The sequence below is a fragment of the Polyodon spathula genome, chromosome 4 (genome assembly GCF_017654505.1).
Source record: "Polyodon spathula isolate WHYD16114869_AA chromosome 4, ASM1765450v1, whole genome shotgun sequence".
NCBI lineage: Eukaryota > Metazoa > Chordata > Actinopteri > Acipenseriformes > Polyodontidae > Polyodon > Polyodon spathula.
This window is the reverse complement of record NC_054537.1, coordinates 6,580,178-6,608,048: the sequence shown is the minus strand read 5'-3', so window position 1 is coordinate 6,608,048 and position 27,871 is coordinate 6,580,178. Positions and strand designations below refer to the sequence as shown.

General features: G+C 38.2%; 1 protein-coding gene across 4 annotated transcripts in view; it reads right to left on the bottom strand.

Moving 5' to 3' along the window:
• Window positions 1–24,118, bottom strand: part of LOC121314093 (enhancer of polycomb homolog 1-like) — a 44,186-nt gene extending 20,068 nt beyond the window's left edge. The window contains exons 1-2 of one of the 4 annotated variants that reach the window (XM_041246964.1): window positions 23,835–24,118; window positions 10,740–10,853 (exon numbers count right to left, since the gene is read on the bottom strand). Coding sequence is in view for 2 of the 4 variants with exons in the window: in XM_041246963.1 (XP_041102897.1) it covers window positions 8,056–8,208 (153 nt within the window). In the remaining 2 variants the exon portion in view is untranslated. Of the gene's footprint in view, window positions 1–8,055; window positions 8,521–10,739; window positions 10,854–22,653; window positions 22,712–23,834 lie in introns of those variants that run through there. The other 3 variants (XM_041246965.1, XM_041246963.1, XM_041246962.1) reach the window with 3 other exon arrangements.
• Window positions 24,119–27,871: the final 3,753 nt, after the last annotated feature.

The following is a 27,871-nucleotide window of genomic DNA, read 5'->3' as shown; positions in this document are numbered from 1 at the left end:
ATTCTCATATTGTGCCACTGTGAGGTACTATGTAATGCTGTATATCTGGAAAAGAAACTACATGAGTCATCTGAATGCAGACAAGTACCCTAACTGTGGTGTCAGATCCTCTAAAATCAGTGCAGTGTAAACGGTTACAGCTTTTGGCATGCCCCTCTGTACACATGCAATCATATCCATCCAGCAGGAACACACACTGACTCAATGTAAACAGCGAAGAATCAAAACCATGTTTAAAAGATGGCACGATTCATGTTAGAAAATGTACCATGAGCGTCCAGCTCTAGCGGGTTTCGATCAGATGGTAGATGCCTGCTGCTATATCACAGCATCAGATGTTTTATGAATGCCATTCCTAAACTGTTTTAGCTATGAGAAAAAAAAAAAGAAAGTACCTTTAAACAGCTGTACAGCACAGCTTCTAAGGTTAAAAACGGGCTTATGAGGAAACAAGCTTCATTATGAACATTCAAAACTGCATGGCGGGCACACAAAATTGATTGTGCTCAGGACCAGCTTGGTTATGGCATGCATGTTTATGTGCAAGTGGAAAGGGAGAAGGGTGAGGGTATATAAAGAACTCTTGAACTCTCTCAGTTGACTAACATTTCCCAGCTCTGAAAATGGAGCTTGGTTCTCTCTGCATAGCAGAGTGCCAGTTTCAGAGCCTGGAACTGAGGGTTTGTTCTTCAGGTCGGTGCTGTTGATTGTGTGATGGACATAGACCAAACTTCCCAGCAGTTCCTCAGTGCAAGACCACATTTTTTATACATTTCTTTATCGACGATTACAGATAGTTGCCCATCCCCCCACAGGGGGGTATAGGTCAGTATTAAAATAAAAACAATCTGTCCTGTGCAAACATTAGGTTAGCTGATCAGATTAAATGACTTCTTGGTTATACTGTATTAGTAAACTGCACAACATATAAAATGAGGGGAAAAAAGTATTTTAGTAGAATCACATACATTATCCTTTCCTTCAATATTAGTTTAAAAGATTTATTATTTTAACAGTACTGGACAAGACAATAAGAATTAATTCCACTAGAAATTCATCAGGGGTGGGGGGTAATCAAATGGAACTGTTTGTGAACAAAGTAAAACGGATATGTGAATAAGATCTGTACTATAAATGTCCAGAGGTTATTAAAAAAAAAAAAAAAGTCAGTGAAATGGTTAACGCAATGGAACTTTATTGAGACTCACAGAATACAACAGCATATGCACTATCTATGTCGACCTAATAAACCAGCATACCGAGTTTTCTTTCTACAAAAGCACTGTCACAGGAAAATAAATAAAATCATGGGAAATTGATAAAAGTAGAGCTTAAATTCTAACATAGTTCACGTTTACTGAAATTACGTTGAAATAGGCAGTGTTTCAAAAAGACAAAACTGCAGGTATTTACTACTGAATTGTAACGGTCCTTGTCAAAAGTTTAAAGAAAAAACACAATCTTCACAAATAAGTTCTCATCTTCCTGTCTGTCCCTCTGCTTTGCAGTCCTGTGGTTTTTCTCCTCATTTAAGGAGTTTGCATGTCGCCACCTGCCATTGGATTGCACTGCTCTCCACCATCTGAACAGAAAAAATAAAAGAATCGCCACTCCCAAAATCACTTGTTAAACTATATATGGTAAACTGTTATAATTACAAGATTTAAAAGTAGGGCAGTTCAGTAAGTTGTAGTTTTAAATACTGATGGCAAGAGCAAAGAAAGCAATTACCAAAAGATACAAATACAGGTATGAGGGCACCACTTTATGGTTCCTGTCAGATGGGTACATGGATTGGTGGTACAGTACAGCATTTCAGCCTTGATGTAATGTGTTTGGGAAGGACAAAAAGCACATGTGAGCCTTTACACTTAATTGGCTGGCTTCCCACACTCCAATTAGCACTACAGTGTTAACATTCATGCATTAAACCACTACTGAGTGGGAATCCATGTTTAAAATTGTCAACTAACCCAAAAGTTTAGACTTGTACTGCTCATTTGATTTTGGCCATAACATAACCTAATTTCCTTCTTGGTCTTTGCTGTGGACATACTTCTAAACAGTATGAAAGCTTGGGCACATTACTGCAAGAGCTGAAAAAAGCATGGCACAGTATAACTAGGGCTTGATCGCCTCAGTGTTTATTTTTAACAAATGCTCAAAATATTGTCCTTAGGTTAGCCTGCAATGCATGTCATAACGCTTATACTAAATCAATTATTCTACCCGACAGATCTTTACTTTCATTTAATAGACTAGCTTTGACAACGACTCATGTCAAATTCCGTTCATGGCCTTTTTCCCCAACCATCTTTAGATAGAACCTTGAACTTAGTCTGTCAATTTGCAGCCTAGGTGCACATCTCTCTAGGATGAAATCTCCTGCAAACAGGTCTTATGCAGAGGCTGCAGGTTTACTATATATATATATATATATATATATATATATATATATATATATATATATATATATATATATTTTAACAACAAATTAAGTTTATAAAATGCATGGAGATGAAAAAAAGTCCTATTTCCACCTATTTCAATGCAACCGATTATAGATTAGGCTACCCCTTAGAGAAGCTACACAAAATTCAATAATGTTGTAATCAGGTAGTAGAAAGCACCAAGTATGCCTTCTGAATAATTCATCGGAACTATCAAGCATCTGGAATTCACAAAACAAACCATTAACAGAAAAGAATATCCCGGTTTAAGCCACAAGGTCCTAAAAAAATAAATAGCATCAACCAAACCTTGACTTCAGAAAAGGGTTACAGAACACATTGTTACAAAAATAAATATACAAACTGTGACAAACACTGGACGCAGCAATAGTCAGAATGACCATTTAATATCCAATCATAACTGTTGGAAAATCTCACGACACATACAACACAGACTATATCAAAGCTAATATGGTGTTCTGTAACCCATTATGTTTAGTACAAGTTCCCTGCTTCTGCAAAGCGCTGGAGGTAGAGCATACTTCTGTTTATTGCAGACCACACTTAACTCGCATTCATGCAGACTGCTCCCTCACAACCTTAGTAACACAATATTAAATTCCAATAGCGCTTGAAGTTTTCGGTTTTAACCGATAACCAAAAAAACATCCCCGAAGACCTACTTGGAAGATTTAGTTTTTTGTAAAAAAAATAAATAAATAAAAATATAACGTGTTTTTGCCAACGTATTTTAAATAATGTAAATCATGCACTACTCTCTTTCTACATAAAGAATACGGCTTTCAGGCGGGCAGTATGCAAAGATAGTGCAACTGACCAATCACACATTTTGTGCATTATGCGTAATTTGCAGCAATTGCTTAGCAACGGGTTTAATGACCATGAACCTAAATAAACAAACACGGCGTCGCGGTTTTATTCTGTAATGAACCAAAAGTTATTGTAAATATAAAACTGGTGTACAGTTATGCTTCTACTAATGCATAGTAAAGCTGTTATTGTCTACAACGACTGCATAATTATTAACATTATTACGACAGCTATGTAAATATCAAACCTTAAATCCGAGTACCACAACGAATGTTTACTCTTAGGAAAACGTTTTATTAAGTTATTGTATGCTAAGATGAATTACTACAGTAGTGTCGTACGATGGGGTGGGCAGAAGAAAAAAGAAATACATGAACTGTGATAGCTATGCGGGCAGTAATGGATGTAAAATGAAATCTATTAAAAGTGCAGCCAGAGTAATGTGTACATCCTCACTTCAACACAGTAAGTTAACATTTGTATATGTACTAGTAATGTATTGCACTCCGCAGTAATGAAGCATACAGACTATTACAACTTACGTTCCAATTAAGTTTATGAAATAGAGCTAGGGTACCTAAAGCTCAGACTGTAAACCCACCAGCCTGATCTAAAACATTCTGTTTATTAAATGTGTACACCTCACCGATTCTATACAGCAATTTCTAATGTGCCTATATGGCAGAAGAGATATTCTGGTACATTTCTTATTGTATGTTGGCGTATCCATTTAAAACCAAGTTTCAAATCGATTTGGCATTTATAAAAATTAACATTTCACAGGATTACTTAGGACAGAGGTATTCCCATACTGTGGGCTGAAGCACATTCAGAAATAATTCAGATAGACCCTGACAGAGCAATGTTTTTCACTGCTGCTAGGTTCTGTGGGTTATTTCAAAGCTATTCTAAAATTTCTACCATGATATACCTTTGACTGCTCTCCTCCTGTACAAAATAAGAGCAGCGACCCCTACTTTACCTGCAAGAGGAAACAGAGGGTATGAAGGTCGCACATTTGTATGACATGTTCAAAACTGTATTAGAAATATATATTTTCTTTTTAAAAAAATTTGTGCAACGAAATGTATTTAACTGAAACAAAGGTCTATATCATCATTTCTATGGATTCACGGAGTGGCAGATAATTGGGAGCCCCTGACTTCAGATATCTGAGGCTCCATCTCAAAGCAAGTGCAAAGGCATTTCTGAGAGGATATCTTATATTTGCAATTAATTCAGTGGGGTAAAGTAAGGCCTTCATAACCTATTCGTCTGAATTTTGAACGGATATCTGAACAGGACAATACAATGTTCATCCCAGCACTAATTTTGACAATTGTCTAATTTTACTGTACGTCCCTGCAATTAATCAATCATGTTGCTGGCTGTATTGATTTGACGGCAGTGTTTTGATTATATATTTAGACATTTATTTAAAAATGATCTAATACATTCTAAAAAAAAAAAAAAAGCTTTAAGTATGAATGCAGTGATCTATTAAAAAAAAAAGTTTCTTATTTAAATAGATAATCTTGTTTAAAATATAAAATTAGCCAGATGTTATTTTATTATTAGTCATATTTCAATCAGGCCCCGGGTCAAAATTCGTAAATGTGTTTAACCACAACAGCACTTTAAAACTGTATTAAAAATGTTAAGATGCATTCCATAAATTATAAAAGGCAACTTTGTCCAACAGTTAAGTAACGGAAGTGGAGACTAGGCTACATTGTATAGCCAATCATTTAATCTTGCTAACCTTTTAACAAATGTTAGTTAATTTAGTGCTCTTTAAAAAAAAAAAAAAAAAAAAAAAAGAAAAAGGGAGGGTCAATGGCATTGGCAAGAACATTTTCTGTAAGCACACCTCTGTACCTAGTTGCCATTCAGTCCTGTGCTTCTCCTTCCAGGGTACTTGTCTGATGTTACACTTTGATTAGATATTTACTGCCCATCTTTGAGAGATGAGAGGGATGGGTGGAGATGTGTGTGTGTGTATAGATATACACACACACACACACACACACACACACACACACGTGTGCATATATACACATATCTATATGTGTGTGTGTGTATACATATATATATATATATATATATATATATATATATATATATATATATATATATATATATATATATATATATATATATATATATACATACATACATACATACACACACACACACACAATCTCATATACTAAAAGGTGCAAAATCTAAAAACTAATGTAGGCTCACAAATGCAAACTGACAAATTTAGTTACCAGCAAATAGGCTATTTAAGGTAAATTTTAACATTGCCAGATACAGATTTAAAAAAACACAAACTGAAATGTTTACATAACCTTGTGATTGCTATGAGGATTTTTTAAATACAAAAACAGCATTAAGTCAGAATTAACGCATAACTTTCCATTCCTAAAAAAAAAAACCCGATACAAGCATACAAACTGTTAGTTTTAAATGTGGTTTCTAATAACTTATTTGTGCAACTACATACTGTACAGAAATAGCATGTGTAAGTTTCACTGCTCTTAAAACCAGTACCATCACAGTCATTTGTAAGTATTATAATGAAATTCCCCAGGGCAACAGCAGGATTTTACTTGCATCTTATGCTAAATAGTACATTAAACCACCAAATAAAGTGGTTCAGGGCACTGTAATGTTCAACTGAATAACAGTGTTAAAATGAACAATGCATTTTAGCAATCAAAGTGTGCACTACTAGATCACACATCTAATGCAACTGGGAATGAAACCAATAACAGCAAATTCTTTAATAGCGCTATTTATTTCTTTGCAGACACCCTTATCCAGGGCGACTTATGGAAATTATTGTTTGTGTAAAACTAAAGTATGGCAGGGAGTTGGATTTATGATGTAGCCTTCCACTTCTGGATACTCCAGCTATTTACTGTTAGAATTGAACTTGGGATGTTTGATTAATTTTTATTTATTTATTTTTATAATTAACCCACACATTTAAACAAAGCCAAGACAAAACATTATCTTCCAAAATCCAACATAACTAATGTAGGTGGTATTTTGCTTCCTTGTCAGAGTACAAGCACTATTGAAGGTTTGACAACTTTGGCAGCGTTTTCTGTCCTTTGATCTTCACTCCCTGCTGCTGATGAAGCATGGGGTGCTTGTTTACTAAAACTAAGGCACTGAAGATTGTCTCTAGAAAGATACAGCTACAAAAAAATGGGTAAAGGGTTGCATTGTTTTCAAAATATTAAAATGGCAGTTGACTTGCGGATTAGGCCTGTGTAAAGGCAGAGAAGGTGCTTGACAAACTAAATACAAACGCTCCAATGCATTTGCGAAGAAATATACAAATACGTTCACTTAGATAAATGCAAACAGCTTGTTAAATACAATTATGAAACATTTCGTTTAAAAACCTACTGCATGACATTAAGCTACTAAACTATACTGCCAGAAATTGCTTATTGGCACAAGAAACAAAAAATACTACTTTTCAGTACACAGAATCTGAAATCGGCAATATATGTTGCTATGTGCATCTCTTTTGTGTAGGGCTTTACAATGTTGCCAAGTAATGCATTTACTGGAAAACTTAATGTTGCCCCGACAAAGAGTATTGCACAAACCAATGTCCGAGTGTAGTTCCTATTGTTTTGAAAGTTTGTAACACCGGGCGAGTTATTTTCACTGTACCGGTACTACACAGCAGCAGCGCTGTCCACGACAGGACCACGTCAGGACTACATTTCAGCACATCTAAATCAATGACTGAATTCGCCACCCACAAACAATGCAATTAACATATTAATCAAAGCCAATATCCGATTGACAAACTGGCAATTGTTATGTTGCGAGTTCTTCTAGTACCGGTAGACTTTTGTAATATCTACTAGTCGTAGTCACACTATCTGTAAATAAGCAGAAAACACATTCCCACCTCCATAACTCACACGTGTTGTATATATTTTTCAACCCTTTACCACTCCTTGTTACCTGTGCCAAAATAAGTTTACGTATTTAGAAACAAGATATACAAGTGCTTTTTGGTATGTGTAACTGCTGAATAATAGGCCGCCTAATTGGAAAACAAGCTTTCAGACCATGTCATTATTACACTTAACGAGGAACACTGCAATACAATTAATGTGCGGGAAAAAAGGCAACCATTACATTTAAGTAACATTACAAACACTTGTATTGTTTGACAGCTGCAGCGAGTTATAGAATGCAGGCTGAATTAGGTCCTGCTTGCAAACCTCTCTACCCATAAGGTAGCTACCTTTATACCACAAACGCATTTTACTGAAATGCTAGGTAAACCTGTTCACGTAAATGAAACTATATTTCAATGCATTATCCAGCTCCTCTGGAGAAAGCAGGCCTTTCGGCTCTCTGGCTCCGCCTAGCTCCGGTTCTTTGCAAACGCACCAACACAAGGCCCAGCCCAAAGCAAAGAGAAACGCAACGAAATGGCGGATTCGAGCCCAGTCACGTGATCCCTTTGTGCTTTGCAAATCCCCTCTATCAGAAACAGCCAGCTACAACTGACCACAAACACACAATTTGCAACTAATTTAATCATATTTTTCAGATTATGTCGTAAAATTCGGGTTAGCATGGACCGGGAGCTTTAAACTAAGCGTCTTTCTGGACAGAGGGAGAAACGGCGGCCATTTTGTGCAAGCTTGCGCAGACAAGATAGGGGCACCCCCCGTATAGTCAAAATCTGGCCACATTTCTAAGCTTAGGTTTCTGGAGCTTTAAAACGTACCGATTCCTCTTCTTTCTCCATCCCAGTTGGCATCTGCGGCACTGCCCGGTTAATAGAGGCATATTCGTGCAGGTCGGGTAAGTCCTCGCAGCGGAAGACGGGTAATGGCTTGGAAGCGTCCAGCGCCCGTGCCCGAAACGACAATTTACTCATTTTTTTTTATAATTCAAGATTCAGCGTAAATCTATCCGATCCCCTAAAATTTAAAACTGTCCCGGCTTGAGTTATCATGGATAAGTCCTTGTCTTTCTCCAGTAGTTAATCACTATACTGGTTAAAAAAATATGGCGTTGCGAACGGAGCCGGGAAGGCCCGGATCTTGGTCGCTCTCTGTCGGTCTCTTTTTTCAGTCGCTCCGCTCTCTCTCTCTGGTTCAATACGCCATGGCCAACATGGCGGACATTAAAAACTCTAACTCTCCGCTCGCTCTTCGCGGCCCAACCCCCAGATCAGACAACAGCCATTCCCACGCGGTTCCGCGCGCGTGCGCGCTCCCGCCGCTCGGGGGGGGGCGGGGGGGGCGCTCTCTAGCACGAAATAAATAGGAGAGAGGACACCCCCCCCCCCGCCCGACACAAAACAAAAACACATGCTCGTCCCCGCTTCTGTCAGAGTGGCAACCGTTTCGGGAAGGGAAGCCTGCAAACAAGCCGAGCAGCACCCTTTAACTGGTTTTCTGCGTACATCTCTCAAAATAATAAAAACGTTTGCATGGATATTGTACAATAACAGCGCATAAATCACTGATGCGACACAGAGCGCTTTTTAATATCAACGACATTTTATTCCCAGTAAAATAAAATACACACCACAAGTCATTTTCAATTGAATGTGAGAAATCTGTCAGCTAACTTAAGTATTTAATATCGCCAGTAACCGGAAACAGTAGTTCTAGAATCATTAAGAAAACATCAACAACAAAAACATGCGCTCTGTGCTAGTTGGTTGTGGAAAGCGACAACACACAATCCACTTCTGGTCCATTTGTCACCAACAGTTAACCCTGCATGTTACCTGTACTTCAGCATGCGCGGTTAGAAGTCACACTTCAAATGCACAGATAGAGCAACTAAACGATAGATATTGTCATGCCATTTTCCAAACTTTGAACATGTCGCCCTCTTCCGAAGACAAACGCAATTGCCTATATTAATACACTACAGCCGTTTCATGCAGAATGCAATAAAGCGAAGGGTATTTTACCTTTCCAAACGACACACCGCACAAGACGGTGTAAAATTACAAAGAATCACCGGTACGTTCGCCATTAAACTGGCAGTAAATCAAGCTTTTTGCTTCTATTGTGCAATATTCATTTTTGTCCTACAATTCCTAGAAAAGTATTTTCGAAGCCTTGAATATCAAGCCTGTGAAAGCGGTATCCCGTCAATTTGTCACGCACTTTATCACCAACAATTCATCACCAGCGACAATTCATCACGAACCCCTGTGAAAGCATATTCTTAAATACCAGGGCGCAACATTATTTCTGCGCCAACTCCCTTTGCACCTGCTTAACCCATTAAGTGCCACTATCCTCGTTTACTTTGTAATCTGTTGGAGTATTTCTAACTGGCTTAACAGTTTATTGTAATTTTCTCTTTAACTATATTTTTATGATAACAATTTTTTTAAACCACAAAAGTGAAGTCTAACTAATGTATCAATTACATAAATACAGCTTGTGTTCTGATTTTTCTAATATAAATTAATTTGGTAGTTAATGAGTTAAAATAGGGCCCAGTCTTCCATTTTAGCTTGGGGTTTATTTATCCAAGTCCAGTTTCACAAAATTAGTGTCACCTGCAGCTATCTGGAGTCAAATGTACCATCCCATGAAACATTAGAATTAGTGCCTGTAACCCAAACTGAGCACTTCATCGCTCACACAGCCTGACCCACAGGAGATCGATTACATCTCTGCTTCAATTTGAGATTGAGTTGCAGCATACCTTGCAGCTCAATTCATATCATGACAAGGGCTCGAAGTGAAAACAAGGCAAAACTAGAAAGACTCTCTCCATGAACATTTTCATCACTGCAATACCACCTCCTACCAACACTGTGAAAAAAAACAATGTGCCACTCTGCAGCCCTACTCGTAATAATACTAATATGCTACCAAGACAACAACTAGGTGGGCAGTGTAGCACAGTGTGAATACTCATGAATATTGAACATAATTGGCTTTAGTTCTGGACACCCTCTATGTACAAAATTACAAAGGATATTCCCGATTATCACCCTGGATTCTACAACATCACTACTGTTTATTCAGCAGCTTTTTACTTCATTTAATCCAAGGCGCTGTTGCGTGTTATCTAAATGTACCAATCTTGCAAGCAAGTGGCTTAAACAATGTTTCATGTACCAAGGAATCTCAGTCTGCATTCATGATACCTTAATTGGAGCAAGAACCCATTTTAAGACTAGTTGCACAAATCAAGTACACAGGCAGCTTCATTTGATAAGAGATAACACGAAAAGAACATTTTAAAAAGCAGTGTCAAGAGAAACATTTTTAACAGCTCAATAAATTACAATCTGAACTCTGAAGCAGTTAGCCAACTCATTGGCTTTCTTTGTTATTTAACTGAAACCAGTCACTGGAAACACACCAAGAAAAATATACAAATGTATTTGAAACCTGAAAATAAACAAATAAATAAATAAATCACACTTACCAGAGGCGTGTTTCAGCAATCTTGCCCGTGATTGTTTCACATACAAATCCAAGAGCTTCACAGTCATCCAATACCAGTTTTAATATCCATTTAAAACACTTTCCAACTGAAGACCTGAAAATAAAAAAAAACAAAATGAACAGAGGAGTGAATAATAAATCTCTTTGGAGTCAAGCAACCTCATGTTTACCTGCGCTTAAGCAAACACTGAAAAGCTGTAAAAAAACATTTGTTGTCCCCCTCAACTTAAAGACAATTAACTATACTACATAAAACATAACAAACCCTACTGGAAATCTATTCACTAATCTGAAGCTGGATGCCAATCTTAGATGATGGAGCGATCCTGTTCAGTTCAGAGCAGGCATTACACTGGCATATCAGCAACTGCCATCTTTTGTTCAGTATACTGGTACTCTTACTATAAATGACATTTGTCATCCATTTCAATTTAAATGAAAACAATACTGTACAGAGTCTGCCACCTTTGAAGAACATATACAGAAACTAGCAACCCAGCTTCACATTGTGGTATGCAAAGCAGCTGGGAGAAAAAAAAAGTCAGTCGAACCAATAGCACAGACATCTTGGCCGACCACAGTTCTAACTGTCATAGCTGCAAAGAAACAAACAAACAAAAAAAAACACACGCTTGTCTATAGATCTCAGCAAGGCCCAGAAAAAAAATGGTTGAACAAACGTTGCTTCAGATGTACTGTACAAGGAAGGAAGAATAAAACACATGAGTACTTAAATGCATCTCCCCAGTCATTTTACTTTTATTTTATTCTTCATGCTTGCACAAATCAAAAGTAATTTACACAAGACATGCATTTAAAAAAAGAACTTGCTGTACATACACCCATCATATGGTGCAGCCTCAAACAAAGAACCAGTTATGAAAAAAATAGGTCAGCAATTCCACATTTACAGTATGTAAAGTAATAACGTGCACAAAGCACACCCCCCGAGAATCTAGCATCCGACCCAAAGTTTCTGCTGTTCTACAGCTGCAGAGGCACAGTAATACAGAGGGTGAGACTTCCTGCACCTGGCTGCCAATGTAAGTGAAGATTACAGATACAAGTAGGGTATCTGATTTTACGTTAAAAAAACTGTATTGCCTTCTGTGTAATCTATAGTACATCCGTCTAGATTACTGTACTCTGTCTCATAGCTCCCCATCTTTCCCATAGTCACTACTGGGGTAGTGAAGGGGGCCCGTCTGATCACTCAGAACTAGCTCAAGGCTCTAGTGTTCCTGTTTGGAAGCTGTTCATTAACTACAACCCAGAACTTCTTATATAACAACAAAACAGGAATATTACAAATGACTACCAAAGTATTTCAACTCCTGACTAAACTGAAAATCTAATCCCTAACTGTAAACACTCAGTCATAAATAAGGTAGACTTTCCCATAGGATGAAGGGCAAGAACAACAAGGATGCATTTTCATGTTAGGCCATTAGCTCTTCACCATGAAATTCAAACGCAGCCCATTGTCAGCCAGTGTCTTAATGATGCGTAAGACACTAGGCCTCATTGGCTCCAGAGAATCTGAGCTGACAATGAATATAGCATCTCAAGAGTCACAATAAACTAAAAGCTCACAGCAAATCAACCTGTATTCAATAGGGCATTCAGTCAAGCTTATTCTGTCATCATACCAAGAACATAGTGCGACTCAAGTAGGCCAAAACAACAACAACAAAAAGAACAGAATTCAGCTGCATTGATGCAGGGGTTGATTTGAATGATCCAGACAGTAGCGTTTCCAAGGACCACCGCCATTACACTTCTAACCCGTTTTTTTCAAAGAACTCATTCCTGATTTGACACTTGTACAAATACAGAGACAGACGATTACACTCGGAATGAATGGTGATGAAGCGTTTATTGCCAATGTTACCACACGCAGGACCACTGCTTACTAAATCTCCTGGTATCTGAATGGATGAACACCATTTTAAAACAAGCAAACCATTAGCATCCCAAAATATCTATTTCCTGCTATTGCAGCATATCTATGTTGGATATTTCTTCTTAATTTGATTCCAACATATTTCTGCAAATGGTAACTACCAAGACTGGTAGCATATTTAAAATCACTGGGGATGTTAAAGGACCTCAATGAATTCTGCAGCAACAACCTTATGCATATAAAAAACAAAACAAAAAACCCCTCGCCAACCATCTGTCCCATGCCTGTCAGCATTTCAATTCCTCTGGCCACAAAGGAACTGCTTCATCACCTAGCAGGGAGGCGTGTGCTGGATAAGAAGCCGACAGGAGAACAGAGCTACACATTTCAAGCTTTTCACTACTGCTGGAAATGAGGCATAAGATATGCAGTTCTCCATTTAGATGCAAAGATGGAAGTGGCAGCCCTAGCAGGGATAAAAGGAAGAGCAGATGTCCCACCCAGTTGTCTTGCATTAGTAGTAAACAGATATGTGCACATTTGTACATACCAACATATTTAATAAGCAAGAGGTCCTGGTGGGGTGAAAGTGGTGCAGACATCAGAACCAGAGGAACTGGAGCACTGAAGCACCCCTCTCCAGTCACTCTGCTTTTACTCTTCTGTCCCAGCACTTGGGAGGGTACTGTACACTACCTCTGCCGTTATTCTTATTGGGGCACATTCCCTTTGAGTCCCTTGGGCATGAGATGCAATTATAATAACAATGAACTGATATGAATTGAACATGAACACCTGGAAGTCTTCCAGTGCTTGAATGAGCTGTGGGAAGCCCCCCCTCCACTCAGAGGTATGCAGCCAGGCATCAGCTTTGATCCCACCACTAATGAGGAAGATCATTCTGACGAGCAGAATACAGGGTGGTTAGAGGCAGCACACGAGTTCACTGCGCACTATTTAGAGAGTGTGGATATGGTGTTAGTTACTTGGTCTGGGATTACATTTTAATTAACAGTGACTGATAGGGCATTTATCCAGTAAACCTCATATGTGTTACCTACCATCACTTCTTAGATCTCACATTTTCCTATATGAAAGAAGCACATATAATGTTAAACATGTGTTTGATTTTTAATGATATTTTGAAGGAACGCATCAGGCACATGCGAGTTGCTTCTGGAAGTTTGTGTCCTACAGCTTCAAACAAATAAAATCCACCTATACTATAACGTGCGCATTTTCAACAAGGAAAATCTGATGTTAATGAAATTATAGCAATATACAGTATATAAGGTACAATTTACCACCATGTACTTTAACCATTTCAGTCCTTATCTTAGCACTTAGCACATATGTCATCAGAAATCTCGTTGCAACCTTACGGGACTCCTGCTGTAGGATCCCAGTCTCAGGTAGTATAGAAGTAAGAATAAATTAATGTTTGTCCTGTTCTCAGTTATACTCAATAAAAGGAGTTTATTCTTCAGGACAAATGTTTAAGGAAGATAGCTGCATCACAATTCAAATGTAAACTAATCCTTAGTGTTGAAAGGGTCAATATTCTTCAGACAACTATGGCAAAGTTCTCAGTCCAGTCTAACCCGACAGGCCCCATAGCCATCATTCTTCAGAAGTGGTGCATTAATATTCTCAATCAGCTTCTGTTTGTGCATCCTACACACACCAAGGGGGTGAGGAAGCATCTCAGAATCAGTGTGTTCATTTATACAGGTTTGCCATTGCTAAGCAGCATTACTTTATCTTGTGATGTTTTATCTATTTTACACAGGTCAAAGTTCAACTCTTTCTTCACACTGCAATGCTTTATCGAACAGCAGTGAAAGAGCTAACACAAGACTGGTATAATGCCATGGACCATGCCTCCAGCAGTATGTTTAGAAGGCACTGGGGCTTTATCTAGTACTACATTTCATTAAGATTTTAGAATTTCTCAATCAGGTTTGAATCAGTAATTTAACTGCCTAGGTTATTCTTTCTTTTTTTTTTTTAAATTTACTCTTTATTCTCTCCAATTTATAATGTCCAATTATATTTCCCCAAGAAATACATCAGGAAGAAATACCATATATTGAGGATATATGGAGTTTTAAACTCACCAAGACAGGATGGTTGAACGGAAACAAAAACATTTCAAAGTGAATCTAAACTCATGGTTAAATGTGTCACCGTTACTCTCGGTCAGGAAGGCATGTGTAGGTGGTTCAGACATTTGGATATATGCACATTAACCACAAGAAATGATGCAATCTTGTGATTTTATGCAATACGTACCAGGCTTATTACAAACACAAGGTATCAACAAAATAGCAAAACTGTGTGTGTTTTTTTGTCACTGCAAACAGACCAAACGACTCTAGTGCAATACAGGATATGAGCAGACACAGACTAGAACTGCCCATTCTCTTCAACTGATTATTATTAATTACTATTATTATTGTTAGTCAGATGGAGCAGAGATTAAACAGATTTTTTTGCAGCATTTCCTATACCGCGATTATGACTCACTGCACAAGACTTTGGAACAGCTGTGAAAATAAATGCAACTATAAAAAGCAGTTTTACATATGTGGGTACTGCATCAGCTGTTAAAATGAGCTTCTCACACTGGCAACAAATTACTTCCATTGAAGTCACTATAAAGCCCAAGACAGATAGGTCCGGCGCAGTAGCGCTAGTCTGTACCCGGGCACACAGGAGCGGGTTCCACTATGCAGTACAGTAGTGCCAGCACCACACCGTGGGCTATGTACTCGAATATAATATGGACAAAAGTTTTGCATCATCTAGTAGAATATGAGGATGCAGACAATTTAAAAAAAAAAAAAAAACTATAAACATAATTTCGACATTTTTTCTTAACATCATGCAATCTAAGAAACTACAAAATTGTATCTCAAAAGTCTACCGGAAACTACAATAACAGTACAGTAATTCATATTAGATTTTGAAATGTCATTTTTCAATTTTTGGAAAACTACAAAGCGATATATAATTTTAATATGTCAGTGTAACATTATGAATTCTATAGGATGTGATGCTAAACTTTTGGCCGTAGCTGTAACCCCCCCCCCCCCATATAATCTACTAAATAAAAACACTGGTTTGTTATTCAATGTAATTTTTCTGTCATCTAAATGCAGGTGTATGAAATGAGTGATCTGAGCTTAGAAACATACAGTACGTTGCTGAAAGCAACTAGCCTACTACTAAAGTGTTAAAATATATCCTTTTACAGCCAGTTATTTAGTAAAAATAGTGAACTACAGAAATAATTAAAAAAGGCAGGAAGGATGCATATCAAAGGCAATTTATAAAATACTGACTTGCCTGTCGTTTTATGACATACGGATGGGATAAAACACTTCAGGGTGCTTGGACACCTCCGTAGACAACAGTTTCACTCATGATTTTTCCTGGCAAGCACGTGTTGTCAGCACTCGGCTGCGATTGGTTAAGCCACAGTCTGTACCACGCAGTAGGCAGAAGAAAATCGCTCTGGTTTCGATTTGAGTGACACCGCGGAACTAGCGGTATCGTCCCGCACTGATCTGTCCAACACCATACGAAAGCAACAGTACCAATACAGATGGCAAAATGCCTCACGTGCCATGCTTCACTGCGCCGCGTGCTTCTGTTTGTCTGTTTGTCTGTCACAGGCTTTAGTCAAATTGTTCAACAGCTTTCACTTGAAGCCAATCACAATAATGTCCCTTCTAAGGAAGGGGAAATTGATTTTAAAATTAATTGTATTTGAAAAAGAGGAATGAACCCCAACACCGTCTATTACAATTGGATAAGGGACTGTTTAAAAGTGACTGTGGCAAAGTGCCCCGCCCCTGTGTGTATTTTGTGTTGTGTGTTAATGTTGGTGTATAGTACACGGGATATAAACGGGTCTGTGTAACACGAGTGTTTAAAATGTATATTTGTATTTAGGCACGAGGATTGCACAGCACTTCACGTGCAGGTAAAATGTAATAATATATGAGCATGGGGAATTGCACTTTATTAATTCACATGCTGTTGTACTGAGACTCCAATTGAATGATTGATTAACAATAGAGTCTCGGTACAGCTGCATAAAAGCAGCACATTTTCACTCACTCTGGGTTGTGTGTTCAGTGAGTGGAGAACGGGATTGGAGACAGAGATTATAATAATAATAATAGTTAATAGTTAAAATATCAGCTCACCGTGTTTGTCTGTGTAGTCCGTTTTGTTTGTCTCTTTAATTTGGCGAAAGTGCTGTGTCCTGTGTTTTTGTTTGTTACAACCTTTTTATTTACTGTTCTGTTCATTAAATGCTGAGCGAAACCAATCGCTCATCTCCACCCAACTCCACTTCTCTGTTGTTTATTTCCTGTTTCTGGTCTGACGTCACCCACTGCAGCGGTCTTTGAGACAGTGACACACAGCTTTTCTAGTTTAACATGTTCTGGTCATTTGTTACAGTGCTCATCACCAGCATGCTGAATGCAGAATACAGCAGATCCCCATCTACTTTTCTATTAGAAAATACCAGATCAAACACAGTATTACTGTGGATTCATGTCTCTGCAGCCCTGACGTGCACATAGTGCCCTACAACAATCTCACGAGCCCACACTGGCAGCAGGGTGCATTACCGCCATCCCAGCCAGCTGCCATCTTAAAGACAATAGTTCAGTGACACATGATGCCCCCAGGCCCATGCTGTGTAATTCCAAACACTGCTCTATGCATTGGTCTGGAGTAGGAAATGAGCTGAACAAAATGATGCAAGAATACTGGGAAGAAGATTATAATAACAGTTGATTTGAACCCTATATTGACAAAAGCTGTTCTCCGGCGATGCAGAAGATTTATTTTTTTATTTTATTTTTTTACTAGAATACATGTATATCAGATGGGTGGGCAACAGCTCTACTCAAGTTGACAGCTTATTTATTTTACTTGTTGCTGTGCAGGTGTGTCATACAAACAGCGCAAGAGAAAATACACTCTCAACTTAATTCTAGGGAGCCACTGAACGTTTCTACACATATTCCAGAAAAGAGGATATGAAACGTATTTATTGTGTTCATATAGAACCTGTTGTAGGAAGAATGTTTTGTCATTGCCATTTGTGAGTGTGAGAGCGGCTAATAGGTTCCAGTGGGGACATGACATAATACTCCAGCACAGCTAAATATTACCAGAACAGTTTACAGACACCAATATATGGTGCATGTTACAATAAAAGCAAACAACCATGTTGCAAGTTGTCAATCTGTATCTGCTGTTGATTTTATTGATTTGAATAGCCTGTTAGAACAATTCAAAGCCAAGTTCCCTCATGACAAAAAATGTCTAAACTAGTTCTACACATTATGACTAAACACTACATTACGTTACCAGAAGAATTGGGACAGCATACCCGAACCAGCCCTCCAAACCTGCACTGTGGTATTGTTTTGCTCTCTGCTTGTGCTGTATAAAGGCACGCAGCAGGTACAGAATCCCAGCGGTAATCACCATGCCACAAGGTAAAGAACCGAGTGAACTTCAACATGGAATGGGATTGGGTTCTAGATTGGGAGGGGGGGTGGTGCGTTGAGTGGAATATTAGTGTTTGTGTCATTTCTGTCACATTGGGCCTTCCCAAGTCAACTATGGGTAATGTATTAGGAATTGGAAGACAACAGGTTGTACCAATATTGATAATAGGACAAGCAGGCCGGACTTATTGAGATATCGGGCCACATACGCCTGTGTTGTTCCAACGATGAAACGTGATGGAGGAAGCGTAATGGTGGGGCTGTTTATCAGGGTATGGACTGGGTTCTTTGTTTGTGGTGAAGGGAAGGATGAATGCCTCATCCTAAAGCACGACTTTGGACCATGCTGCACTATCAGCTTTGAATGCACACTATGGGGAGGGCCCTTACATCTAGCAGCATGACAGCTTGCCTTGCCACACTGCTGTGTCTGTTAGGGATTGATCGGCAGACAACACCATTGATAATCTGCAGTGGCCTGCCCAGAGCCCCAACTTAAACCCAATCAAACCACTGGCACGTCTTGGAACAGCCGTGATCCGCTGCTGAACTGGCACTTGCTCTGATGAGGAATGGTGCAACACTACGTCTGACATCTAACAAGATTTGTTACAAATAATCTCACAGGGTCCGAGCTTTGACTGTTGCCAAAGAATAATTAACACCCTACTAGAAATCAAATAAACTTCTGTGAAATAACGATCTTACGTATTTCTTTACTGGTAATATTGTGTACATTGTTTTTATGTACATTATACTCCTTATTCTAATTAAAATGTGTATGCTTGAACTGCATGCCTATGTTTCATCTTCATAGTAATGTTTTCATTTCAGGTTACCCTGTGTTATTATATTTACAGTCAAATCTGCTCATGAGACCACCTTTATTTAGTGACCACCTGGTCTATCATTCCTCCCAATGATATTTGTGCTATTATTTAACTGTACTAAGCGACCTAAGCGTCTAACACGACTACAATTCTCTTACCCAGCAAAAGACTCAAACCTGTATTAAGCACCCTTACACTGGGCTATTGTTATAAGACAAATATGGTTTTAAATGGTACTTCCTAAATTCAAAGGAATACGGTAACCGTTTTAGCAGTCTTTTCTCCGTAATCAATAAAACAACAGCGCTCTCTTGTACAAGAAGAAAACATGGAGAAACAAAAGGGTCTCTTTAGATGACAGAATTAAAGTGATTAAACTTGTAGAGACAGTAAGTGCCAGAAAAACTGCGGAAAAATTTGGCACTAGAAAAATGCAAATACAGCATTTTGAAACAGAAAGAACTAGGGCTTGAAGTTTTAGGATTTTATTTTTGTTCACATGACCATGTTTTCAGCAGATTCAATATCTTAGTTAAACTATTAATTACTAAACTAAGTCGCTTATTTTTACCTTGATGTCCTGATTGACTTGCTGATTCTATTTCACCGCCTTCACTATTGGAACACAAGAGCAAGCCATGACATTAATCACTTCCCCCAGATGCTACTTTAACTTGCAGTAGTTCTCACACTTGCCTGGGAACTAGGTAGCTTCCAATGGGTTTGTTTTGTGTTGTTCTTTCCGGCTAATTTAAAAATAATGTTTTCATAATTAGGATGCAACGGCTTAAGACTTAAAAGGAAAACTGTTAAAAGGGAAATAAACACAGAAAAATTCAAGACGTTAATTGAAAAAGATCTTCTGCTTATGCTGGCGTTGGTTTCAGGATGCAATGAATCGACAAGTACCTGAAAGGCAGACACAGGCATTGAAATGTGCAAAGGATTTAAAACATTTTGTGTGACCTGAGACAGGCAAGCACTCACTACTGTCACAAAATAATTTGTTTTGTAAATGCATTACAATGTTATTAAATTACATACTTCCTTTTGTTCATATTACATCTTCTGGCTTTTACAGTGTATGTAAGACATACATAAGCATGTCAGAGACAAACAGAGAATTCAAAAGTTATGGGCTCTCTTTTAAGAGACCACCTGTGCTAAGAGATCACTATCAGACTGTCCCTTGAGTGGTCTCTTAATACAGGTTTGACTGTACATCTTTTGGCCTAAAGAAAGAAAATCAATTTAAACAAACAAAAGAAAAACATCTTGCTGGCATCCAATGCCCTCTCACACCACTGGATAGCTACTAAATTCACCATCTCAACTCAGATTTTTTTTCTCCCCCACAACATATATTTACCATCTGCGACTACTGCTTGGCACCCCTTTTGGATTGGCGTGTGGTCACATTCCATATTAAGGCTGGGGTGATGCACTGATTTATCACAATTGTTTGATCACCATCGATGGTCACGTATGTTGTTTTTTTGTCTGTTTGTGTGCATGTGCTAGAATTTTTGCACTATGCACATTCAAACCAGTTCAAAAACTTAAGGTAATTGTATTTGGGTTCACTTTACACCACTAGAATGAATGATGAGAAAACAACCCAGATTGCTTTTCAAAAGTAGCCCAAGTGAGTTTACCTGATATTTATACAGGAAATGATCTGATGAGCAATTATTCAATAATCCTCCCCCCGAATACCAGCCTAAGCTTCAGAATCATTTTTCAGCTTCCGTTTATAAATAACCAGCCTTTCCACCAAAGCGACCCTGGCATTACACATGGCCGGTGTATTGGTAGGGGTGGGCTACAGTAAAATACCCACGATTCCTTGCGAGCTGCCTCTGCCTGGCCATGTTTACTCATTCACAGCAGCAGCCGCACAGGGTGGCAGATTCTGCAAGGAGATCACATTTCACTCAGGAGACAGGAGATACGGCAGAAAGGCATTTCTAAATCATCCTGTCAGAGTAAACTAAATCAAAGGCCCGCAAAACATGAAAATGAAGCAAAGCCCTGCCCAGGCCTGCATGGAAACCGTCACTGGTGACAGTCCAACACCACAGTTCTTTTCGAAGCTCTTTATGTACAGCGGTCTTTCTGCCCTGACACAGTAATTTCATGGTACCTCTCAGCTGGCTGCAGAGCACCCCCATTCACTTTCATTCATGAAGAGAGAGCTTTATTATGTTGCTGAACGTGAGCACAAAACAACAAAAGCAATGTTTTTCTGCATGCCAAGAATGAGTTTCCATAGTGTATGCACTGAATCTATCTTCATTTAACTAGATAAACACTAAAAAGGAACTTAATAAATGTAAAGACAGACTTTGTCTCAATGCACTGTATGTGGTTTACTGCTTCAAGAAACTGGCTATTTCATGTAGGTCCCCATTTTCTTTGCTGATACATTAAAAAAAAAATGTAAAAAAAAATCGTTAAAAAGAACTGCATTTGATAATTCAGTATCTTAATGAGGAGTTATCAGATTACAAAATAGTACTGTATCACAACGCTAGTGGTGTCAAGACTGTGTTCTTTTAAGCGGAGCATTTATAATGGGAAAAAACTGTGTTTCACCATAAGGGTGTTCTCTTAGGTGAAGGGTTCTCTGAGGAGGTGCTCCTATAAGCGGAGACTACTGTACCATGAAAAAGAAGTAGAGCAAGAGACCTGTATCCACAGTATGTAAACATTTTAGCAATACAGAGAGGCAGCCTCTGAATATCTCTAGATTTTGATACTCAAAGTGGCGCTACTCAGCCCTTACGAAGTTTACTCACAATTAGTTAAGTTCTCAATATTTAAAAATCTTGCAAACATAGGCCTCCAAAATGTTTGCGGGGAATAAAAAATATATAACACATCAATATAACACATAAATTCTGTTTTCAATTAAAAGTCCACTACATGGTTATTACCAATTTGGTGGGAACAGTTGTTGACCCAACCAACAATATACGGGCAACATAAACTTTGGTTGTTTGCATTCCGCAATGTGGGACCACATAAAATCAAAATCTGTATTGTACTGTGGAGGACAAAAAAATTGCTGAGGAATGACCATTATATATATATATATATATAATCATTCCTCAGCAAGTTCCCCAGGTGTGGCAGGCAGGTATTGAACCAAGAACAAAAAGGGGGCTTCTCATTATAACCAAAGAAGGGTAGCAGCATTTAAAAAGGTGAGGTTAATAAACGACTGGACAGTCTATATCTAACACTCTAAAATAAATATATTAAATAAACAAATAAATAAATGCTTGGTTATTAACACAAGGCTTTTTTTAACTGGTATTTTTGAAGCAACTAGACTACACACACACGTACATATACATACTAATACAAATATATATACACACACACATATGTATAGATGTGTGTGTGATTTAATATATATATATATATATATATATATATATATTGATATATATAATGATATATATATATTCTAATCGTTTAACCAGACAACTAAATAAATTACTAAACAGGAAACCTGATTTGAATTACTGTACTGTAACTACCACATACAAAAAATATATAAAGCAGTTTTTGAATACCCATATTGTGAAGGCATAATAATAAAAGAAACACAGCACTTACTTTAGAGTTAATCATTTGAGACTCTTATTTCATTGACGAAGGGCAGCCAGTGCCATGTGTACCCCATTTAAACCTGGATTTCTAATAAAAACGAAACTGAACGGCTGGCACACTGTACACCCCGCCTCTTCTAAAGCCTGTATCAACTGCAATTAGATCATAAGAATCAGATAGACCTGGGGGGGGCATCCCCGTCAATACAGTACTGCGAGAACAAAAACAAAACAAACAAACAAAAAAGCACAACACAATCAAACAAAACGTTAACAACGGATTTCCAAGCCGCATCCAGGGCCCATCTACACAACAGCTTGGTATAATAACACCACGTCCCGCTTTTCTGTATTTTAATAAAATCGACAAAATAAAGAAATCTGTAAGTACACTACAGCGCCACCATCACAGATCGATGCTAACAAAAAAAAGACCTTCGACCGTGCGCAAAAAAAAATAAAAAATCCGACATAAAACAGAGAATGCCACCCGACCTGCCTTTCTAGAAGCAGATTGCTAATAACCGAGATTCTAAATGTTATTCTTTAGCAACATTTCTAAAGCAGAACTAGAACAAACAGCACTAGCCAGCATTCAGTTACAGCCATAACTTAATCAGCCGTGCTAAATATGTCAACCTCCTCTCCTTTCACAAGCAGGGCAACCTTTTTTTTTTTTTTTTTTTTTTTTTTTAAATACATGCAATCGAGTTTGAATAAAAATCTACTACCACGTCTCTCGAATAAGTCTACATTAAATCTGTGATTTAGCTTTCTTATCAATGATAAAATAAGAGAGTACTTATATCCGAAACAGTGCAAAGTACGCATTTTGCGTTTCTGGCATTATCACATTTCATGGGGGGGGGGGGAGTGCAACAAAAAAATCCAATGAAGTTTTTTTTTTTCGTTTTCGTGATAACACAATAGGATTGTAACGCTATCAATTCAAATGTGTTTTTTTTAAGTACAGTAACTGAGCTAACCTTAAAAATACCACGGCGCAAAAAAATAATTACTTTGTTTCAACATTTGCCAGGAATCAACGATTGACGCGACAATATGGGCGGAATTTACAGCCCAAAGCAAAGGCAATCGTCTAATTTTAATTTATTAATATACAATTATGATTCTCAGAAATGCCGAGTAAATAGTTGAGAAATGTAGTTATAAAAATAATAAACTTACCAGCAAACCAGGGTGCTGATGACAGGGCTCTTCAGCACGATCACTAAAATATATGCTGTACAGTTGGATTTTAGCAAACAACAAACGCCATGCAGTAAAATTATCTTTAAACATTTTTAATCCGCTGATTTGTCTTATTAAATTAAAACAAATTTGTTGTTTCCTACGATCGGCTCATTTTTATTTATTTATTTTTTGTTGCAAGATCCGTAAACCGTTATGCAGATGACAAAAAAATAAGAGCTTTATTTGAAGAAGATTAAAAGCTGACCAAGCCAGCAGAAGACTCTGGGGTTAACAACTTTGCAATGGCACACAGGCGCTTTGTGATTGGATGACGATGGGCACCAATCACCTGTAGAGAGCTCGGGGTTTATGATTTCACACACAACATAGGAAGTTCAATGGTGTACTGACGTTAAAGATCGGAGAGAGGCAGCAGCAGGGCTTGCTAGGATCGTCAACATTGATTCGGTTTAACGTTGTACATTTGCTTTGTGACTATTTAAACTGCGATCCTCATTATAGAATGAGGTGTATTTGTGTGTTATACGTACTCAGGCATCTCATTAACATGGCTGCGTGGAAAATAAAAACAAAACAAAAAAAAAACAGTGGTCGTCGGGTATTGAAGTTAATTTAAGCAAATGCAATCGTATTTTGAAATAGTCTATCTGACAGTGGCTTGTAGGCTAACTAACCCTGTGGCAATAGTAATATATAAATATGTGTTTTCAGTGTCAAGGTTATAATTGTAATATACTTCAGTGGCGCCACGTGTGATATTGTACTGCATGGTCTACGATGTTTCTCAATCAGAAAGGTAATTATAAGAACATAAGAACATAAGAAAGTTTACAAACGAGAGGAGGCCATTCGGCCCATCTTGCTCGTTTGGTTGTTAGTAGCTTATTGATCCCAAAATCTCATCAAGCAGCTTCTTGAAGGATCCCAGGGTGTCAGCTTCAACAACATTACTGGGGAGTTGATTCCAGACCCTCACAATTCTCTGTGTAAAAAAGTGTCTCCTATTTTCTGTTCTGAATGCCCCTTTTTCTAAACTCCATTTGTGACCCCTGGTCCTTGTTTCTTTTTTCAGGCTGAAAAAGTCCCTTGGGTCGACACTGTCAATACCTTTTAGAATTTTGAATGCTTGAATTAGGTCGCCACGTAGTCTTCTTTGTTCAAGACTGAACTAGTAACTCGTCTAGTAACCCTTCTGTATAAATAAATAGTGTACATGTGTTAAACTGTATCGTGTGCATCATGTTGAAAACAGTCTGAAATTGGTCCTGTTCACTTCTTTGAAATGGTTCTGCACTAGGACTTTGAGTTTGGAATGCTGAGAGAATTTTCACCCCAGCCCAACTGCACAGATAGAAGAATCAAGTGACACTCAACAAAGCGAAGGGGGCAGTGTATGTGGCTTTATATCTCACCTTAACAAACCAACATATCCCATTAACAGAACAACATAGTCTAGTGTGTGACAGAACATCAAAGTTCATAGAAAGACTTAAAGGGTGGGCAGCAGACCAGGCCCCACGTCAGCTGTTCAGCTGGATCTCAGTGGTAGGTGGGGTCACCTTCACTATCAGTAAATCCAGCCCTTCTCTTTCTTATCTCTATAATTTATAGATGAGTTTAGCCTGGTCCTTTATGCCCCCCCACCAACACAATACAGAACCACTGCTGACAATGGATACATACTGTGAGAAAGCCTTCACTATTGCATCACTGTTTACAAAGCATAGACAGTTCAAATTAACTTTTGCAGAAAGATTTGTACACCATGTTTCTTCAAACTTAGACAAGCACACCTTGAGATACATGTAAAAATGTAAGTGTGGCATACAGATATATACCTGGACGGTGGTACAGAGAGAGGACTGTGTTAAATGAAACTGCATAGCTCCGTCATAACACAACATCAGTAGTGTTATAAATATGTATGGAAATAAGAAGCAGATATCAGTGGGTTACTGTTCTAGTTCATTTATTTATTTAGTTACAGTAAAAAAAAGAACAAGCGTCATTTAACCTGCATTGTTGTTTTCATTCTTGAATAATGCAACTCCCTGGTAGCAAGTCTTGGTGATTTGCTTTGCCCCATTACATTTAGTACAGAATGCCAAGAATTACCCTTTGACTGAACATTAAACATGAGGCAGCGTTGATGACATCCACATAACTCTCTGTTTTAATTGGTTGGGCCCAAAGTCTCAAATACACTTTGTGCTACTGCTGTGGAAAACATTTATAAAAGGACAATGGAACTTGAAAGGTGCAGAAACTAAACAGTGGGCCACAGAGTACTAGGACCATGAGAATAGGAGTGCTGCCTGTGAAGGCCATCGCACACTAGATCAGTTTCTTTACCAACAACAAATACTCATTGAACAAACTGTACACTTCTGATTTCACTAACCACGCCAATTCCATATTGTTGTACGTGACATTATACATTGACTCTTTAATGCCAAAGTTTTTAGATTTTAGATTTGATCCAATTCTACGAGTCTGTTGAGCAAACTGTTGATGTCACGTCTTTATTTTCTTCTTCACAGACCCATTGTCAACAGTGACTGTTCTAAGCACTGTCGTCACGGCACCCTTAAATTGTGTTTTATTTATTTATTTATTTATCTAACCAGGAGATTTACCCACTGAGACCGATGCTTCATTTACAAGGGGGTCCTGGAAAACAATCACAAAAACACAACTGCAATTTATAAAAAGAATTGCAAGTACGAACACGATAAAAAAAAAACATGTGTTGTTCAGACTTAATCAGCAGCATGCACAGATGAAAGAATAGAACAAATAGACCTCTGTTTGTTAAGGTGGAGTGAAAGAGAAGCATTGGCAGGAGGCTATAAGAACTTCCTAAATACGGTCTTTAAAACTACAGAAGGAAAGATTTGCCGGTCTGAGGCAAAGAACTGTATCATTTCAGGGTGCTGCCAAAAAACATGTTGAAAATCAATGGCGCTTGACAGCTGAAAATAAAACTGCCAAAGCCTCATCAAGGATATTTGAAATGCTGCTTAATTTGACCATTTGTCCCAAGGAGGGATTCCATAAGCAATTTTCACACGAACACGCAACACTTATTGATGGACAACATCCTTCAGTTGCAGTTGCTTTTTTTCCACAGAAGCAGCACAAGTAGAAAAAGGTTTTATAATATTTGTTTTTATAATTCACATACAAATATACCCCTCCTCCTTTAGAACATTTAAATCTGTATATTACAAATGTTTTCATAAATTTGTGAAGGTCTTCCATTAGGTTTAATTTCCAGTGGGGTTAGTTGTTGCCGCAGATATAAAAAGAAAAGCACATCTGTCTAAGGAGGACATTCTGTTAGGAGAATTATCCTAGCAGATCTGAGCATTCACGTTAGCTTTTATAATTAGGGCTGTGAGAGATGACAGCGTCCTTCCACCAAAGGACTTGCGAGGGATAAGTACAAACTTCTAATTAATTTGCTGCATTTGACAGGCTACTAACAGTGAGATCCGCTAGGGAGGCACTGGAAAAAAAAACATGGCTGTTCTGTTTCTCTGTCACACAACAGTTCTTGTACTGCAAAGCAGATTTTCTAAAACAACGACTATGAGACAAACCACAGTGCAAAAGAGATGGGCTCGTCTGCATTCAAGGTTTTCAGAGAGTTTAACCTCATCTCATCTCACTGACGGGACAGGACAGAATCCGTAATGGCAGTGCATCACACAACCCTGCCTGATGCAACAGCACACAAAACAAAACTGTCCATGTATACCATTTGGAATCCGATTGTATTACTATACCTGTTTCGATATGTCAGAATATGAACATGTTAATGTGGTACGTTTGCACAAACTGCTCATTCTGCTGTAGCTGCCCTTGTGTTCCCATCATTGCCTCTCAGTGCAGAACCATTGCTTTGCCATTGCAGTTCCTCAGGGAATGACTTACAGTACCATGTAAGGGAAGCAGAAAAACAACCCTTTCCCAAAGTCCTCTGATCTGTATCTGTTGTATAAAAAAAG